The sequence below is a fragment of the Protomyctophum bolini genome (genome assembly GCF_963924005.1).
Source record: "Protomyctophum bolini genome assembly, chromosome: 16".
NCBI classification, from domain to species: Eukaryota; Metazoa; Chordata; class Actinopteri; order Myctophiformes; family Myctophidae; genus Protomyctophum; species Protomyctophum bolini.
This window is the reverse complement of record NC_137877.1, coordinates 3242897-3263545: the sequence shown is the minus strand read 5'-3', so window position 1 is coordinate 3263545 and position 20649 is coordinate 3242897. Positions and strand designations below refer to the sequence as shown.

Below are 20649 nucleotides of genomic sequence, written 5' to 3'. Positions count from 1 at the left end.
ATATAATGAAAATATGGCAATACTAATTGAATTGAACAGTAGAGAGTGTGAAGTGACTTGGAATGGAGAACCTGCTTTGCCTTATTTATGACTGCTATACTTTGTACTTGACGTTAGTAAATAATGTGTGGTTTCCAGCTAAGCCTGTCATCTATTGTCACGCCCAGAAATGTATTTCCACGGACCCGGTCAATATAATAATATAATAAATGTATTTCCACGGACCCGGTCAATATAATAATATAATAATATAATAAATGTATTTCCACGGACCCGGTCAATATAATAATATAATAATATAATAAATGTATTTCCACGGACCCGGTCAATATAATAATATAATAATATAATAAATGTATTTCCACGGACCCGGTCAATATAATAATATAATAATATAATAAATGTATTTCCACGGACCCGGTCAATATAATAATATAATAAATGTATTTCCACGGACCCGGTCAATATAATAATATAATAAATGTATTTCCACGGACCCGGTCAATATAATAATATAATAAATGTATTTCCACGGACCCGGTCAATATAATAATATAATAAATGTATTTCCACGGACCCGGTCAATATAATAATATAATAAATGTATTTCCATGGACCCGGTCAATATAGCAATCCCATCAATATGTATATGTACCTGTGTGTTAGTCCTTTGGTTACCAAATAGTATAAACACATTTAAAGATAATTTATTATAATCAAACCATGACTTTAATTTACTTAATTCTTCATTGATGTCAACCTGCAGTTCATCCAGATTATCACCAGAGCAAAATACAGTGCAGTGTCGTCTGCAGAAAGTACTATAGTGACAGCAGCTTTGATATACTTTGTAAATATCATTGATATAAAGAATAAATAGTTTGGGCCTCAGTACTGACCCCTGGGGGACACCACAAGTCATTTCCAGACAACTTGAGCAATAGGTGCCCGGCTTCACAAACTGTCTGTTGCCGTCTGTCCAAGTAACTTTTAATCCAGTTTATTGTTTATTGTGATGGATAGTGTCAAAAGCTTTTTTGAGGTAAATGAATATTCCTATTGCATACTGCCGATTATCAATTGCGTCTGTATTGCATTCTTTCTATGGATTCCATCAGTGCCTGAGATGTTGATCTGTTCTTTCTGAAACCATATTGACTCTCTGAGAGTATATTAAATCTGTCCAAGAATGAACCTATGAAGTCTGCTGTTAAAACGTTTCTCCAATATCTTTGAGAATTGTGGCAGTAATTGTGGCAGAAGTGGTGTTTATTGCTACCATTTTTATACAGTGGAATGACCTTTGCTAAATCATTTATTGGTCTGGAAATGAACCTGTTTGCAATGATACATTAGGCCTACATATGTGTGTAAATGGCCTAGAAATCCCCCCAATGACCTGTTTGACCAGTGACATGTGTCAATATCATTATAGTCAGTAAATGTTTTGTTTTGACTGTTTTTGACTATGTCCAAAATGTCCAATTTCCTTCACTTCACTCAAGAAAACATTGAGCAAGGATTTCTATCAACCATTCCCCCCCACATGTTCACCATCTGATCCTCGGTCCTGAATTCTACTGCCTATAGATCAGGGCCCACATTAACAAAACACTGATTGAATTGAAGCGATCTTTTTAATTACTTATCTTTACACAGAAACATTACTTTTTACATTTTTACATAATGTGTGTCTTATAGCATCGTTTAAATGCTTAATTTATAGGAGTTTTTTTTTGCAAATTAATATTTTTTTCAATACTCTAGAGGGTACTCTTATTTTGAAGAGATCGTCTTGAATTTGCTAGCTGATTAGATTTGCCAGAAAATAGTGCCGGGCAAATAGCTTGCAGGTGTGAGAGCAACTTTGATTGACAGTTTGCCACAAGACTCCTCTCCACACCTCAGCAGGTAAATATAATAAAGTGTTTCAATTAGAAATGACAACATTGGTTGTTGTTGTTGTTGTTGATTTGACCACCAATGAATATTCAACACAATTATTTTAAAGAATTTCTTTTTAGACAACTGAAATACAAATATATATTATAAACCGACTGTGGCAGTCTGTTTGTATATAGTTACGTGTTCAAGGCATGTGTGCAAATCCCTCCTGAAAATGGCACACGTTTTACAAGGAAAAAAAGCTTATTTCCCAAACCTTTTAATTCCTATATCACCTGTTTTTCATTGTTCTGTGAAGCACTATTGTGTGTGTGTGTGTGTGTGTGTGTGTGTGTGTGTGTGTGTGTGTGCGCGCGCGCGCGCGCGACTGTGCGAGCGCGCGTGTTTACGTGCGTGCGCGAGTCGCACTACAAAATTAAAACGAATTCAGATAAGAGAACCTGCTTGCGTTGTCGAAACAACATTACCCAAAATGCAATGCTTTGAGTTGTCGGAACAACATTACCCAACATGCACTGCTTTGAGTTCTCGGAACAACATTACCCAACATGCATTGGTTCCGTTTCCGCATCTCGCGGGCTTTGTTTTTGCTATGGCGGTCGGCTTCGAAATCCGAATCTCCCTGTTGTCTTTCTTTAAACTTATTTTCGATGTTTATATAATGCAAAAATCTTTTCTCCTGGTGCTACATTACGGGTAACTACCGGCATGTGTTATTATAGTTTGGCATTGTTACTTTGCAACTTCTCCAAGCCTGTTTGTTGTATAGCCTGTAGATATAATTTGTTGCTAAACTGAGTTTCACAAACACTGGGGGGTTAAAGTAGGAGTTAACCTTCAGTAAACGGTTTAAGTGGATAGGAGCATTTGGTACTATAGACATACTGTCTACAGTTGACTAGTTATATGACATTGCATCATGTTGTTATTTAACCAGGGGGATCCACCCTTGTTAGCCTTATCTTCACGGGACATGATATGCCTAATAAACGTTTGTTGTTGCAACTTGCCAGAGCAACAAACACTCCTTTTTAAACTGCCAACATATCCCTTTGCACTGGTATGACAACGAGCTGTATAATTAACTAAAACCATAAGCAGTTCCACGTAAAATTTCTCTTCTGTCTGGAGGAGACGGGTTACTTGACTGACTCCTCAACCTGTCACTATAATCTGTGTTTATAAGCAGTTCCACGTAAAACCTCTGATTTCTCTTCCGTCTGGAGGAGACGGGTTAACTTGACTCACTGACTCCTCAACCTGTCACTATAATCTGTGTTTCTAATCCCCCCCCCCCCCACCCCGGGATTAGGCGGAGGTTGTCGTCGAGGAGGCCAGCGTGATGATGTCATCTCCAGGTGGGCTGTACTCCTCCTCCTCCTCCTCGCAGTCAGACTTCCTCGCCCGCTGGATGCCGGGCGGCAGCAGCTCCTCGCGCTCCGGGGTGATCCTGAACGCCGCCTCCTCGCCGGTCCTGGCCCAGTCCCTGCGGTCCCACAGCGTGGCGTGGCGGGCCCCGCCACGGGCCCCCAACGCCATGATGACGACAACGACGCCGATGGGCCCCGAAGACGACGACGACAACGACTCCTTCGCCTCGGACTTCGCTCCCCTGCCCGGCTCTCCCCCCTCCTTCGCCTCGGACTTCGCTCCCCTGCCCGCCGGCTCTCCCGGCTGCAGTAGCAGCAGCAGCTGTGCGAGTGTGGATTCTGATTCTGCTGTTCTGCAGGACGACGCACCCGGACCGCCGCCGACCCGGTCGCCGACCCGGTCGCCGACCCGGTCCTCCTCCTCCTCGGAGAGAACGGTGTTTAAGGGTGGCGTGCAGCAGCCTGTGCCGTTCGGAGAGGTGCTGGCGAGCCAATTTAACCAATCGGAGGAGCTACCCCTGAGGGTGAAGCTGGAACAGGTGAGGAGGAGACCAGTGTTGTTTTTGGCAGCCGATTTAGATTTTAGTTTTTAGTCATTAGTCTCTTGAATAGTTTTCATTTAGTTTCGGTCACATTTTAGTCACCTGGAATGTGTTGGTGTTAGTCTGGTTTTAGTCGACTAAAATATCATAATGTTTTAGTCGACTAAATCTACAGTTGATTTAGTCGACTAAAATGTATTTTGGCGGGCCTTGATGCCGTCGTAATGACTGTTTCTTTTTCTCAACCAAGTGTAAAATGACTTATACTGGATCTCTTGTCCACTATAGTCCCTTCCTAACATTTTAGTCTAGTTTTTATTTGTTGACGAAATCGTCCGTATGTTTAGTCTTAGTTTTAGTCACCATAGCTTAGTTTTAATTTAGTTTCCATTTAGTTTTTGTCGGTGGAGAAAGGTAGTCGACGAACACTTTTCGTCTTAGTTTTAGTCGACGAAATCAACACTGGTGAGGACAGACAGACAAACAGTAGCGCCCCCTTTTTTTTCCGGGACCCTAGTTTACATTTTCTGTTTAGGTAAACTAGAGTCCCGGAAGGGGCCTATAGGACAGACGGGTGTTCTTACTTTTTCAGTCTGTAAACTAAAATTGAGATCACGGGGGTTTTATCACCCTGCTTTATTTTGTTCTTATTAATTAACCCATTTAGGCCTAAAAACGCCTCTAAATCCTGACCTAAGGTTTCTGAAAAACTTCAAATATTTATATAGCAGCATCAATTTTTTTTTGAATTTTTTGAATACTGTACATACTGTACAGAACCCAAATATAGGTGCCCAGCCTGAGGGGGTAAGATACCAATAGGGGTTCCCGCCCAGAATGGGTTAAAGTACTACTGTACTTTATTTGTACTATACTTGAAAATATTGTGTTATTTTTCATTGTCTAAAATGTAGGCTTTTTAGTTTGGGTTCTATAGAGAGGAGAGAATAGACTTGAAGCCTGAGGGAGGAGGTCTCCCAACTGAAACGTTAAATAAAATAAAAATCACACCCGTCTGAAGTAAGTGGTGCATCTCCGTGGGGGCACCCCCGGGGGGGTCCCTGAAACTTCCAGACCCACAGGAACGCGCCCAAGGTGCCGGCCCGGTTCCCGGCGAGCTGCCCCGTGTCCGAAACGGTCGAGAAATGACCGTTATTGTGTGGGGGTCCCTGTACTGTACTGTACTGTACTGTACTGTACTGTACTGTACTGTACTGTACTGTACTGTACTGTACTGTACTGTACTGTCACACCCGAAATCATCATATATATACAGTTGACCCATTCTGACCTGAGATCAGATTCATACGAGGTTTCCGCTGGACACACACACTGGTCTGATTAACCCTGATTCTGACCTGAGATCAGATTCTAAAAATGTCAGTTGTTCTTCGATTTTTCAAAAACAGCAGACCTACAAGCTCATAGCGCGCCACTCGGTGGCGCGCTATGAGCTTGTAGATCTGCTATTTTTCAATAGCTAAAGCATAACATGATTGCTAACATCAGAATGGGTTAATGTGTGTGTATGTGTGTTAGGCTGTGCAGCAGTGACACTTATATTCTCTCCTCCCTATGCTGCCTTGGCTTTATCACCTACACACACTACACACCTGCTTGGAAAGGAAGCAAAGCAGGTGTGCGCTTAGTCTCATCTTCACTATAGGTTTAGGTTCTACAAATACTACTGTTACTTTGCATGTAAACAAACGCTGCATAAGGGGATTAGGGGCCGCAGGAGGAGAAGAGTACATGACATGTGTTCTACTTCTAGGAAATGTCCATGTAGTGAGAAGTTCAAGTCTGTGACTGAGCCGACCTCATTAGCATGACGATCCCAGACACGACACCCATGTGCAGTCTTACTGAGCGGACATGTTTTATTAAGACACGACACCCATGTGCAGTCTTACTGAGCGGACATGTTTTATTCATTTGACCCATGTGCAGTCTTACTGGGGCGGACATGTTTTATTAAGACACGACACCCATGTGCAGTCTTACTGGGGCGGACATGTCTTATTAAGACACGACACCCATGTGCAGTCTTACTGAGCAGACATGTCCTATTCATTACCCATGTGCAGTCTTACTGAGTGGACATGTTTTATTCATTTGACCCATGTGCAGTCTTACTGAGGCGGACATGTCTTATTCATTAGAATTTCTATTGCATGGAGAGGCACATATAATAAGGTGTGTCGTATTTATTCAATGTTTTTTTTTATACTTCTGCTCCAAGTCCACGATATTCCCAACTAGTACTTTGACTGTTTGTCTTGCTGCCTGACGTGAGAGATCTCTTATCTGTTATGTGATCTATCTACAATTGTGTGTGTGTGACTGTGTGTGTGTGTGTGTGTGTGTGTGTGTGTGTGACTGACTGTGTGTGTTTTTTGTAGTTGCGTCAGTGGCAGCAACACATGCAGGAACAGCTCAGAGCCAATCAGCTTGAAGAGCTTCACCGTCTGCAGGAAGACCAGCAAAGGCTTCTGGGAAGAGACGGGTCACATGACTGTGGTATGGCTTCATATAAATGATATACGGGTCACATGACTGTGGTATGGCTTCATATACATGAGAGACGGGTCACATGACTGTGGTATGGCTTCATATACATGAGAGACGGGTCACATGACTGTGGTATGGCTTCATATAAATGATGGACGGGTCACATGACTGTGGTATGGCTTCATATACATGAGAGACGGGTCACATGACTGTGGTATGGCTTCATATACATGAGAGACGGGTCACATGACTGTGGTATGGCTTCATATACATGAGAGACGGGTCACATGACTGTGGTATGGCTTCATGTAAATGTCATGGATTTATTTATTTTCTTTAAATTAACCCATTTTGGACTGCAGTCGATTAAAAAAAAGTCTTCTAAATCCTAATAGTTTTCAGAAAAACCCATGTTTCTATGTGAGTGGTGCTCAACCTTTTTCATGTCAAGGACCCCCAGAATTATCTCTATTGAGCCACGGACCCCCCCCTAGAAGCAAATATTTTAGTTAAAAAAGTTCGCTCTGAAATATATATTCAAAGATTTCCACCACATTTTCACGACTTTAAAAAAATAGCAGACCTACAAGCTCGTAGCACGACACTCGGTGGCGTGCTGTGAGCTTGTAGATCTGCTGTTTTTCAATAGCTAAATTATAACATAATGCTAACACAAAAAAGGGGTTCCCGCCCAAAATGGGTCAATTGAAAAAGTTTCTTTATTCCCTCTTAATATTAACAAATTAGCTAAATTTATTTATTTAAGCCATATTTTGTATTATACAAAACACGCAACATTTACTATACATAATTAAAAAATAATATTATTATAATCGATTATTTCTTTCTCTTAATTAAATACATTATTATTTCTGATTACCCGATTACACCTGTGAATGTTATCCTACTAAATGTCAATGTTATCCTCAAATAAATGTTAATGTCGTTGGTATTAAATGTCACATTACACAGAGATTTAATTATTAAATGTTAATGTCTTTGGTATTAAATGTCACATTACACAGAGATTTAATTATTAAATGTTAATGTCTTTGGTATTAAATGTCACATTACACAGAGATTTAATTATTAAATGTTAATGTCTTTGGTATTAAATGTCACATTACACAGAGATTTAATTATTAAATGTTAATGTCTTTGGTATTAAATGTCACATTACACAGAGATTTAATTATTAAATGTTAATGTCGTTGGTATTAAATGTCACATTAGACAGAGATTTAATTATTAAATGTTAATGTCGTTGGTATTAAATGTCACATTACACACAGATTTAATTATTAAATGTTAATGTCGTTGGTATTAAATGTCACATTACACACAGATATTTAATTATTAAATGTTAATGTCGTTGGTATTAAATGTCACATTACACACAGATTTAATCATTAAATGTTAATGTCGTTGGTATTAAATGTCACATTACACAGAGATTTAATTATTAAATGTTAATGTCGTTGGTATTAAATGTCACATTACACACAGATTTAATCATTAAATGTTAATGTCGTTGGTATTAAATGTCACATTACACACAGATTTAATTATTAAATGTTAATGTCGTTGGTATTAAATGTCACATTACACAGAGATTTAATTATTAAATGTTAATGTCGTTGGTATTAAATGTCACATCACACAGAGACTTCAGAGCTGTCGGGAACAGAAGGAGACCGGAGCAGCGTCCAAGGTAGCTCTCCCTGCAGAGAACCCGTGCTCCGTTCCAGAGAAGATGTTCCATTCCACGCGTTCCGTTCCAGAGAAGATGTTCCATTCCACGTGTTCCGTTCCACAGAAGATGACCAAGAGCAGAGCTTTGATGATAGTAGTCATTACGAGGACTGTGACTCGACATTAGTGTCCCACCACAGAGATCAAGACAAACACTCACATGACAGGTACATGTTTTATCTGTTTAACACATGACAGGTACATGTATTATCTGTTTAACCCAGGGTTGCCTACACATTTTTTTACTTGAGAGCTACTTTCAAAATGACCAGCTCAACAAGGTCTACCCGGCCAAAAAATGTTCTTATTCCGTTTTCTTTTTAGGTTTTGTGATCTACCTTTTGTGCACCCCTGGTTTAACCCATTAAAGCAGTGGTTTTCAACCCCTGGTTTTAACCCATTAAAGCAGTGGTTTTCACCCCTGGTTTAACCCATTAAAGCAGTGGTTTTCAACCCTTTTCATATCAAGGCCCCTTTCGGGCATTAGTTTGGGTCTGAACTATCCCTTCAAGACGCTCTAAATCGGTTGTTCTCAAACCTTTTCGAGCCAAGGAGGACCCCCAAAATTATGCATTTAGCCGCGAGCTAAAATCTCGTGCCAGCCTAGATAGATACCCCCAGAAGGTTTGTGTTAAAACAAAACAAAAATGTACGCGCGCCGTGCCTAATATACCCGAATGTTTGAACACGGCTCCGTGTGTGTGTGTGTACGTGTCCCCTCTCTCCAGGCCCATCAAGCCAGGCATTGGGGGTCAGACCCAGACGTTTGAGGAGCTGTTGGAGGAACAGCTGAGGTTGGAAGAACAGAGGCTGAATTCTGCCCAGCAGCAACAGGTTACTCACACATTGAAAATGTTTTGTGTGTGCGCACGTGTGTGTGTGTGTGTGAGAGAAAACCTTTCAGACCACATGATTGTTACAATTTTTTTTTTTAACTAAATCACTGTGAACCTTTACTGTTTGCAGTGAGTCATTTAGCTAATAATGGTAGTATGTGTGCTTCCCATAACCCAATCTTGAAATACAGTAATCCTAACGTACTGTAAATGTTTTTGTTTTGTGTGCTTTCATTGTTCATTTGTTTATTTAAAAGGATCCCCGTAACACTGTTTGTACATCTCTGTAAATACATGATCATTAATTCCTACAACAGTATTGGCAAATTAACCCATTCTGGGTGGGAACCCCCTTTTTTGGTGTTAGCATCATGTTATGCTTTAGCTATTGAAAAATAGCAGATCTACAAGCTCATAGCGCGCCACCGAGTGGCGCGCTACGAGCTTGTAGGTCTGCTATTTTTGAAAAATCGAAGAACGAACTGACATAGAAACATAGCTTTTTCAGAAAACTGTCAGGATGTATAGAAGACATTTTTAGAATCTGATCTCAGGTCAGAATGGAAAACTGTCAGGATGTAGAAGACATTTTTCAGAATCTGATCTCAGGTCAGATTTCTTCAACATGCCTTTCCCTGTGTTGATCCCTGCAGAGCCAGAAAGCAGCCGAGGCTGCCAGATGCCCTCCTAAGAGAGCCTTCCTGAGGCGCGGCGAGGGCCTTTCCAGACTACCTAAAAGCAACCGCAAAGCTTCCTTACCCAACGGCACCACCGGGGAGACGCTGAGGGAGCCCAACCCGCAACCCCAAAGGGACAGAGCGGTCCCTCGTAGAAAGTCCGAGCCCGCAATGACCCAGAAAGCCACCGGCGGCACCACCAACAGCGGAGCCCAACGACTTCCTCCTCCTGTCCAGCGCAAAACCGCCGTGCTCAACAAGGAGAACCGACCCAGAGGTCCCTCCTGCTCGCTGCCTAGTCGAGAGGTCCGAGCCAACGGCAAGCCCGTGGCGCCGAGGTCCACCAAAGTCCTGGGCAGCCACCAGAGACAGAACACGGAGGGAACGGCCCCGAGGAAACCCGGGATTCGCGGCGGCGGTGGCGGCGACGACGACAGGCGCCCCCCGCCGAACGCCGTCACGAAAGAAACGGTGGCTGTCGTCGGCGCCAGAGAGGACACGTCGCACGGTACCCGACAGAGGCGAACGGAGTCGGAAGGAGGAGGGGTCCACCACGGGGAAGGAGGGGTCCACCACGGGGAAGAAGACGACTCTTCCTTTGAGCTGGCGCTGCGAGAGAAGCTGCAGCGTTGGGATTCTGCCCGCGGGATGGAGAGCATGGAGCTGGGAGAGTTTGAGCTGCTCGAGGAGGCTGCAGAGGAGCTCTCCTTCTCCTCCAACTCCTCCTTCGTCATGAAGGTGCCTGTTCTTATAATAATAATAATAATTATGATTATGATTATGATGAGGAGGAGGAGGAGGAGGAGGAGCTCTCCTTCTCCTCCAACTCCTCCTTCGTCATGAAGGTGTCTGTTCTTTTATTAATAATAATAATAATAATAATGATTATGATGAGGAGGAGGAGGAGCTCTCCTTCTCCTCCAACTCCTCCTTCGTCATGAAGCTGCCTGTTCTTATAATAATAATAATAATAATAATTATGATTATGATTATGATGAGGAGGAGGAGGAGGAGGAGCTCTCCTTCTCCTCCAACTCCTCCTTCGTCATGAAGGTGCCTGTTCTTTTATTAATAATAATAATAATAATAATAATGATGATGTTGAGGAGGCTGCAGAGGAGCTCTCCTTCTCCTCCAACTCCTCCTTCGTCATGAAGCTGCCTGTCAAAATGACCAGCTCAACATGATCTACCCACCAAAAACGTATAAATACCATTGCTGAAAATGGCTTTGGAATATAGTGGCGCTGGCATTATATATATTTAAGACAAATGCACTTGGAATGGGAAAGGGGAGAAATTAAAGTGGTAGAGTTTTTTTTCCTTTTTTGTATTTCATTTGTAATCTACTGACATTTGTGCGCTGCAGCAACACGCCTGGAAACAAAGTATTGCGTTGAGCTGACGGGCCCTTTTTTATGTCAGTCAATCAAGTGGCAAGATGCCAAAAATAGTTTTTTAGATATTCAATTAAATTAAATTATTAAATATTCTCTAGGGGCATGTCATGTGATCTACCTTTTGGGCACCCCTGCTGTAGCATGATACAAGCTGGGTGTGAAACGCAGCCACCAGAGAGAAACTATTTATAGGTAGTATTGATGATGACCGTTAACAATTTTATTGCGTTCTTTCCAGAGTAGGTCTCGTTTACGTCTTGGTGATCTGTGTAGTAATCCCAGACAGATTGGGAGCCAGAATAGAATACAAAACTACTATCTGTTTCCCCTAGTACATAAGTGTAACTGGTTTTGACAATTTTCTCGTTTCTTTTTTTGTCTCCTCTCCCAGTTTCCTAGTTGTGTTTTTCTGACCGTATAGACTGCTACTGGCCGATGGTTACAGACTCTCTCTCTCTCTCCTTTTCTCTCCTCGACTCTCAGGTCCTTCAGATGGATCAGAAACACCGCCGGCTCCTGGGAGGAGGAGCCAAGGGCCTCTACCAGCGCCGCCTCTCGTCCACGCCCATCAAGTCACCCAGGCCTTCCCCTCCTAAGGCGCTGCTGCAGAGGTCCAATAGTCTGGGCAGCACCTCCAAAGGCAACACCGCGGACTCACAGGCAAACAAAATGGCTGCAGATGTTTATGATTATGATGATGATGACGAAGAGAGCGACGCACCGAAGCACGGACCGGGATCGTCTTCCGACGCCTCTTTCTGCACCAACTCGGAGTTCGGGGACGACCAGGAAGTAGCGGTTCAACCGCCGGCCCCACCACCACCACCACCGGTGCCACTGCCTACCTTTCCTAGCGGCGACCAAATCTGCTTCCAGGAGGCGCCCCTGGTGGCCAACCAGCCGTACGACAAGCGGTCGTACCAGGACCGCGACGGCGGCGGCAGCATCAGCGGCGGTGGGAGGCTCGCTGCGTTTTCAGACGCGGGGGGAGGCGACCACGGAGACGGCTCCACGCTGACGGAGGACAAAGACGACGTGTTCGACGATGACGACACGTGGCACGATGTTGACGAGGAGGAGGAGGAGGAGGCCGGCGGCCTGGCCAATGACAGCAGAGGACCCAGCCCCGTGTCCATGCCGACGACCAATGGGAGCGCTCCTCCTCCGGAGAGGGCTCTGAAGAGGAAGGTGGCGATGAACAAAGGGGCGGGGCTGGATAACGGCTCGGCCGTTCGGGAGCTGGATTGTGTTCCTCCTCCCCCCTCCTCCTCCTCCTCCTCCTCCCAGCTCATGACGAGGCTGTTCCCCTCGCTGAAGCCCCCCCTCCCCCCGCCCCAGACTGTGCCCCCGCCGCGGCCCCGCCCCCAGCCCGCAGCGGCTGCTGCTGAAGACGCCCTGGGTGAGACAAACGGGGTTAGATGTAGGCCTGACGTTCGCTCTGAATGAAGAATATATATATTCAAAGATTTGTGCCGCATTTTCCAGATTCTTTTCAAAAAATAACAGACCTAGAAGCTCGTAGCGCACCACTCGGTGGCGCGCTATGAGCTTGTAGATCTGCTATTTTTCAATAGCTAAATTATAACGTAATATTCTATGCATGTCACCCTAGCATCTCTATGAGATGAGATTCAATTTATTGTCAATGTACACTACAAGTACAGCACAGCACAATACTATCACTATATTTGTACAAGAATGCAAATCTAAGAAATCTTCCCCCAATTCCGTGTTTACACGCCTGATGTCTGGGTGTGCATTTGTGAACATTTTCAAAAACAACCACTGTAGTGAAGATTTTCACAAAAGGATGGTGTATATACTTAGGCCTTTTCTACTATGATCTGGCTTCAGATCATAGCATTGGTGCAATGCTGCATGAGTTGTATGAAGTAATGTTATGATACATGTGTCCTTTTTCTTGACATGTCCTTTTCAAGTTTTCACCTTTTATATCACAGTAATCGGTGTCATGTACTGTATATTGATCTAGTAGTTTTAGAATTGGGAGACATGAATGGAGGACCATACCACATGATTTCTGAAGCCTAGTGTCCGTGTCTGTGTCCAGGCAAGGAGGTTCAGTTTCTGAAGCCTAGTGTCCATGTCTGTGTCCAGGCAAGCAGGTTCAGTCCAGACTGAGGTTCTGAAGCCTAGTGTCCATGTCTGTGTCCACTAGGCAAGCAGGTTCAGTCCAGACTGAGGTTCTGAAGCCTAGTGTCCATGTCTGTGTCCACTAGGCAAGCAGGTTCAGTCCAGACTGAGGGAGAGGCTGGTGGAGCTGGAGTTGGAGATTGAGCGCTTCAAGAAGGAGAACGCTGCCCTCACCAGACTCAGACAGGACAACGAGAAGCTACAGGAGAACCTCAGGTACTACAAACCGTTTTTACAAACCGTACTACACAGACTGTTTTTACAAACGGTACTACAAACTGTTACCAACCGTACTACAGACTGTTTTTACAAACCGTACTACAGACTGTTTTTACAAACCGTACTACAGACTGTTTTTACAAACCGTACTACAAACTGTTACCAACCGTACTACAAACTGTTTTTACAATTAAAAGCTTACTGTATGATGGTCACTCTACGGTAGGTGACCCTATTGTCTACGGTTCATTACTTCATTCCATTCACTCTGATTTCACTCGTTGGTTTTGTGTGTGCGCTCCCTCCCTGTGCAGGAAGGACCGTGCAGCGTTCGAACAGACCAAGGCGGAGGAGATGAGCAAGTTTGAGGACTACAAGAAGGAGGAGAGCAGGAGGCTGCAGAAGGAACGGCGCGTGTTTGAGACACACGCCGCCACACTGAGGGCCATGCCCGACAAGAAGGAGAGAGAGGAGATCCAGGTGAGAGAGAGACTACCACACTGAGGGCCATGCCCGACAAGGAGAGAGAGAGAGAGAGAGGAGATCCAGGTGAGAGAGAGACTACCACACTGAGGGCCATGCCCGACAAGAAGGAGAGAGAGAGGGGAGATCCAGGTGAGAGAGAGACTACCACACTGAGGGCCATGCCCGACAAGGAGAGAGAGAGGAGATCCAGGTGAGAGAGAGACTACCACACTGAGGGCCATGCCCGACCAGGAGAGAGAGGAGATCCAGGTGAGAGAGAGACTACCACACTGAGGGCCATGCCCGACCAGGAGAGAGAGGAGATCCAGGTGACGCACAGACACGTCTCCACACGTGACCCATGGGGTCCACATATTGTATTTGTAAACATTTTCAGTAGGGGTACACGATTATGAAATTATGACCGATATCTGATCTCCGATTATTTGCAGGGTCATATCTGCCGATAATGAAACAATGAAAACAAGCCTGTTAAAAAACTATTCAATCAATCAATCAATCAAATAAATAAATAGCATAATACTTTTCCAAGTGTCTGTTTTCACAACTGAATGAGATGAGTACACAATTTAAATGTAGAATTTTCTTTTTCTTTTTTTTTAAATTGTTTTTGGTGAAAACCGATTTATATAATCTGTATTATTTTGAGAGCGTTCCGATACCAATATGGCATTCTTTTGGCCGATATGTCCGATTACGCTACCCGATTAATAGTGCATCCCTAATTTTCAGAAATGGTAACTATATTCGTCATAGTATAGGGTTACTCCTTTTGGTGTTTTGAACATTATGTTATAATTTAGCTATTGAAAAATAGCAGACCTACGAGCTTGTAGGTCCGCTATTTTAGAAAAATCGTGAAAATGTGGCACAAATTTGGAATATATATTTTTTCAGAGCGAAAGTTTTTAACTCAAATCTTTGCCTTCTGGGCCCAGGCGGTGGCGTAACCGTCTGGGCACCCGACTGGTGATCCAGTCGCAGTGTGCCGCGGGTTCGACTCCCGAGCCCGACGCGGCCTATACTGCATGTCTTCCCCCCCATATCTCTCTCCCGTTTCCTGTCAGCCTACTGTCTGTCCCTTCAAAAACAAAAAACAATAAAAGGCGTAAAAAAATCTTTGCCTCTGGGGAGGAACAACATATTTTCATAATTACAAAATCACATATAATTTTTGGGGTCCTTGATATGAAATATTGAGCACCACTGAAACACGGGTACTTCAGAAAACTGGAGGATTTGGACAAGACATTTGTTTTAGGCCTAAATAAATGGGTTAAGTCAGTGATTACTATTCTAAATGGTTTAGCATTAAATGTTGGCTTTTTCTCCCTACATGACTGATTTGAAAACAACAACCCCTCCCCTCCCTCCAGGCCTTGAAACAGCAGCTGGGCTCCGTGCAGGAGGAGTTGAGGAGGCAGGAGAGCCGATGGTCGTCGACACAGAGCCGCCTACGGCAGCAGAATGACTCCCTCGTCTCTGACAACACGGCCCTCAGAGAGGAGGTAACTCCACTCCACTTTTATTTCACTGTTATTTTTATAATATATTTTTTATCCCACGATTTTGTAACCCATTTTTCACCCCTGTGTCAATCATCTAATAATGTGATCCTGGGCTCTACACACCCTCCACCAACCTAGTCCCCCACATATATGGGGGACAAGGGGAGAGCAACGGACTTGAACTCATGCTTCCTTCATGCCTGAGTGTCCAAGTTGCTCCTTTACACCTGACAGGGGGGAGTTTCCCTGGTTGGACGTAGCGCGTGGAAGGAACACGTTATTCCACCCAGTTCCTTTCCCCTCCAGCAGGGGGAGTTTCCCTGGTTGGACGTATAGCGCGTGGAAGGAACACGTTATTCCACCCAGTTCCTTTCCCCTCCAGCAGGGGGAGTTTCCCTGGTTGGTATAGCGCGTGGAAGGAACACGTTATTCCACCCAGTTCCTTTCCCCTCCAGCAGGGGGAGTTTCCCTGGTTGGACGTATAGCGCGTGGAAGGAACACGTTATTCCACCCAGTTCCTTTCCCCTCCATCAGGCGCCCCGGCTGGCCAGGGGGAGGCAGTTTAGAGACCAGGATTTATTTCACTGTTATGATTATGATATTCCACTTGATGATTAATTGTCACTCAAAGAATTGCAATTAACAATTTAACTGTGTTCCTGTCGTGGAACATCATGAATCAAACGGTGTTGTTTTCGTCGACTAAAACTAAGACGAAAAATGGTCGTCGACTTCCTTTTTCCACTGACGGAAACTAAATGGAAACTAAATGAAAACAAAGCTGTGACGACTAAAACTAAAGATTAAATATACTGACAATTTCGTTAACAAATAAAAACTAGACTAAAATGTTAGGAAGGGACTAGTGGACAAGAGATCCAGTATACCAGTAAGACGCGCAAACACGGGAAGCGAACGCAGCTCGTACATATTTGGTTTTTTTTTAAGATTTTTTTTTAAGTTATTATTTTTTTAAGTTAAGTTATTTTTCTTAGCCATAACCATATAAGGAGTCCCCAAAGCAGCTATACGTCCAAATATGGAGTGTGTTGCATCAATCACAAACAAATCACTCGGATCCATATATGGGCACAAAGGGGGGACGACACACGCACGGACAGACATGATCTGCTAGGTCTCATAGTAAGTGCTCACTGCTTTCGCAATAAGCTTGTAGATCGGCTATTTTCAGCAAGTGAAAAGAAACAGTCATTACAACGGCTATCAAGGCCCGCCAAAATACATTTTGTTCGACTAAATCACCTGTAGATTTAGTCTACAGGTGTAGATTATGTTATTTCAATGTATGTCCATTTTAGACGTCAGAGTGCAACTTCAATAATAATAATAATAATAAAACTTTATTTGTATAGCACCTTTCATGACATGAAATGCAGCTCAAAGTGCTTTACAGAGAAATGGAGGATAAAAGAAAAGCAAGGCAACAACATTAAAAACAAGCAGTAACAAAAATAAAAAATAAAAGATCAGTTAAAAGCAATGGTGTAGAAGTGGTTTTTGAGCTGAGCTTTAAAAATGTCTACAGAGGCTGCCTGACGAAGGTACAGTGGGAGCTTGTTCCATGCCGACGGCCCGTAGAAGCAAAAAGCTGCTTCCCCGTAATTTTTAGTTGCCATTTTTTTTGGCAAAGCGAGCAGGCCAGCAGTGGAAGACCTTAGGGGGCGGTTTGGGACATATTTAGGTCAGGCAGTCAATGACGTTAGGAGTCGTATTTTTGCCATTTTTTACAAATTGCAGCATTTAACTCCCATTTAATTTTATATGGTGATAATGTATAATTCATGTAGAAAACAGAAGAAGAATTGATTATTATATAACTAAAGCTAGCAAAATAAACTAGATTTAAAAAGTAGTGCATCCCCCGTGGATGCTGAGGTCGTTGTTTTATTGCGTCCCTTAACTATAAATAAACTGCATATTTTAATCTCTGGGCTATTGGGAGTAGACTGCCCACTTTTATTTTACCTTTTGTTTCAGAACATAGTTTAATTTTTCCCCTTATTCCCGAAGGTCCGTACACTGGAATCGCTCCGCCTGAGTGCCTGGAAGAAGAGCCAGTCTGAAGGAGAGAGGGACAAGAGGGACAGTGTGCCTGCTTCAACTAAAGGGGTTAAATTTGCGGTAAGTGTGTTCGCTAATGTTCGTCGACTTCCTTTTTCCACTGACGAAAACTAAATGGAAACTAAGCTGTGACGACTAAAACTAAGTTTTAAATATACTGACAATTTCGTTAACAAATAAAAAACTAGACTAAAATGTTAGGAAGTGGACTAGTGGACAAGAGATCCAGTATAAGTCATTTTACACTTGGTTGCATGCTGAAAATAGCCGATCTACAAGCTCACAACGTTGTGAGCTTGTAGATCGGCTATTTTCAGCAAGTGGAGAAAAGAAACAGTCATTACGACGGCATCAAGGCACCGCCAAAATACATTTTGTTCGACTAAATCACCCGTAGATTTAGTCGACTAAAATCTTGTTTTTAGTCAACATTTAGTTGACTAAAACTAACTAAAACACTAAGACATTGGATTTGTGTCCATTCATGTCCAACTACATTGTCAAAGCATGCGACATGTCAAACTAGAGGTTTTCCGTGATGCTGAATCCATTCCACGCATTAGTTTTGCACAAAAACTTGGCCATAGCTACGGTACTTTCAGGTGTTTTAGGGGGGGGGGGGGGTTTGTGCAAAACTAATGCTTGGAATGGATTAAGAATCATGACAACCCCCTAGTTTGACATGTCACATGCTACTTAAAGCATAAGGAAATCTAGAAAAGATCTGCCTTATACAGGATGTCTATGGTTTCCATATTGTACAGGCCATTTAACACTTTTGAAGATGCAAAATCAGCTTGACAGTTAGTTTTTTCTTTTTTTTCAATCAATCAGATTTATTGTTACTACCACAAATATACACTGGGCATACAGGGGAGCAAAATACCGTTCTCCATGGCTCATGGTGCTTCACATTTAAAAACAATAGACACATTAAAAAGAGGCAAGGCCTTGTTAAAAAAAACATTAAGAAGATAAAAGGAGCAGACAACATTGGCAGGAAAAAAGTGCTGATGCATTCAAAGTGCATGTGTGTAAAGTGCTATTCATCCCTCCTTGGGGGGAAATATGTGGCGAGTGTTCAGAGTCAGAGTAAAATGCATATTCATTATTGTGCTCCTGCAACAATGCAATAAAGTTCTGACAAGCTGTTACATTTCTGTAGCTGTTCTTTGTGTTGACATGTTTGTTTTGTTTAACCTGTTAAATCATAACTCATATGTTTCTGTAGCTGTTCTTTGTGTTGACATGTTTGTTTTGTTTAAACTGTTAAATCATAACTCATATGTTTCTGTAGCTGTTCTTTGTGTTGACATGTTTGTTTTGTTTAAACTGTTAAATCATAACTCATATGTTTCTGTAGCTTTTCTTTGTGTTGACATGTTTGTTTTGTTTAAACTGTTAAATCATAACTCATATGTTTCTGTAGCTGTTCTTTGTATTGACATGTTTGTTTTGTTTAAACTGTTAAATCATAACTCATATGGGCAGTGGCAGAGAGACATTTATTTTTTAGAACCTGATTATTATCACTTTGTGTTACTTGTGTATTTTTATAGGGGTTTTGTGAAAGCAGCAATCTCTTCTGTTCTGGGAGAAGACAGAAACCAGAATTTTACCTATGTTGGCGGATTCTGGCAATGCTTTTCAATGGGAACGGAGCGTTTGTTGCCAAAATGTACTGTCCACAAAAGGTTGTCAATACTGGAAGGAGCTCCCTCTTAAGGCCCATTCATAGACTGGATTTTCGGTGGTGAGGTGACCACCGCTCCGGTGGTGAGGTGACCACCGCTCCGGTGGTGAGCTGACCACCGGAGCTTAAATAACGTTGAGTGATGGTGAGTAAAAACAGAGAGAAGGGCTGGAGCGGTGGCGGTGGTTTGCTCTTCACCGCAGCTCGTGACGTCATGTTGTAGTTCGGTGGTCACCTAACCACCGAAAATCCAGACTATGTATGAGCCTTTACACTGAGGGAGATCCCCACTTTCACAGCTTTTAAAGGACAATTGAAACAGTCTTGTCATCATGTATGACGATTAGTCCAAAATAGAGTAAACCTACCCTAACCCCTTTTGGTGTTAGTGTTATGTTATGCTTTAGCTATTGAAAAATAGCAGATCTACAAGCTCATAGCGCGCCACCGAGTGGCGTGCTACAAGCTTGTAGGTCTGCTATTTTAGAAAAATCGAAGAACCACTGACATAGCTTTTTCAGAAAACTGTCAGGATGTAGAAGACATTTTTAGAATCTGATCTCAGGTCAAAATGGGCTAATAATAGATTAATATTTTCTTATGTTTTATTCTTACTAGTCTTATTACGTTTGAAATGTACTATAGGTATTTGCAGTGTTGTCCCTGAACCCGTTTAAAGAACGATCGCTCACGAACACTTTCATATTTTGGTGTGAACGGAACGTACTGTATTTCTACTTGACGAACGTCATTGTGAATGCGTTCATTTCTTACGTGTGTGAACGTCACTTTCTCACGTTCAACTTCGTTCAAGAGTGAGTGTTTCCACATGGAGCCTTCCAGACGAAACCCCTGTTAAAACACACCCGAAACAGGCCTTAATAACTAGCGGAAAACCCACCAATAAGCCCTTATGCGACACAAATTAATCTTTCTCAGCCATACAATTTCACTGGAGTGAGCAGCGCAACTGCATGATGCAGCAGCTCCAGTCACGCAGACAGACAGCGGAGGAGGCTCAGGAGGTAAACGTGTTGTTGATTAAACATAATGTTGCATGAAAAATAGCTTCCAATAGCTTGTTATTTTTGCGTCGAGGAGGTATATGTCCAATGTGTCCATACTTGACCTCGCCTCTTTCGGCCACCACAAGACCTCTCTCTTCACAGAAGCGCAGTGATGCCTGATTTATTCTTCGTCGTACAAAGTACGTGTTCCATGCTGAAAATAGCTGATCTACAAGCTCACTCAGCTTGTAGATCAACTGTTTTCAGCACGCGGAGATATGCAGGCTCTGAGAACAGGCCCATAATGAAGACATGGGGAAAAAAGGATTGAATTCAGTGGCATTTCACATTGCAAAATGTGAAAATGTAAAAAGAAATATATATATAATAAGGAATTAATTTGGATAATGATAATGGAGATATTGTATATTAAAGTTGTTACTCTATTTATAAGTGTTTTCTTTTTTTAAGTCTGCGGTTATGGGCTGCAGTGGCAATACTTTTGAAA

General features: G+C 42.8%; 2 protein-coding genes across 2 annotated transcripts in view; both read left to right on the top strand.

Annotated features, from left to right (window-relative positions):
- Positions 1-20649, top strand: part of LOC308330385 (uncharacterized protein) — a 121124-nt gene that overhangs the window by 47364 nt on the left and 53111 nt on the right. The window lies entirely within an intron of this gene.
- Positions 2483-19993, top strand: LOC308331177 (centrosomal P4.1-associated protein-like; the record flags this gene model as incomplete). Its single annotated transcript, XM_080786422.1, has 12 exons — positions 2483-2601; positions 3218-3814; positions 6220-6337; positions 7992-8247; positions 8809-8914; positions 9570-10331; positions 11476-12391; positions 13233-13362; positions 13680-13845; positions 15228-15359; positions 17391-17501; positions 19949-19993. The coding sequence occupies exons 2-12, from the start codon at positions 3248-3250 to the stop codon at positions 19991-19993; spliced, it is 3309 nt and encodes a 1102-aa protein (XP_080642548.1). The 5' UTR covers positions 2483-2601; positions 3218-3247.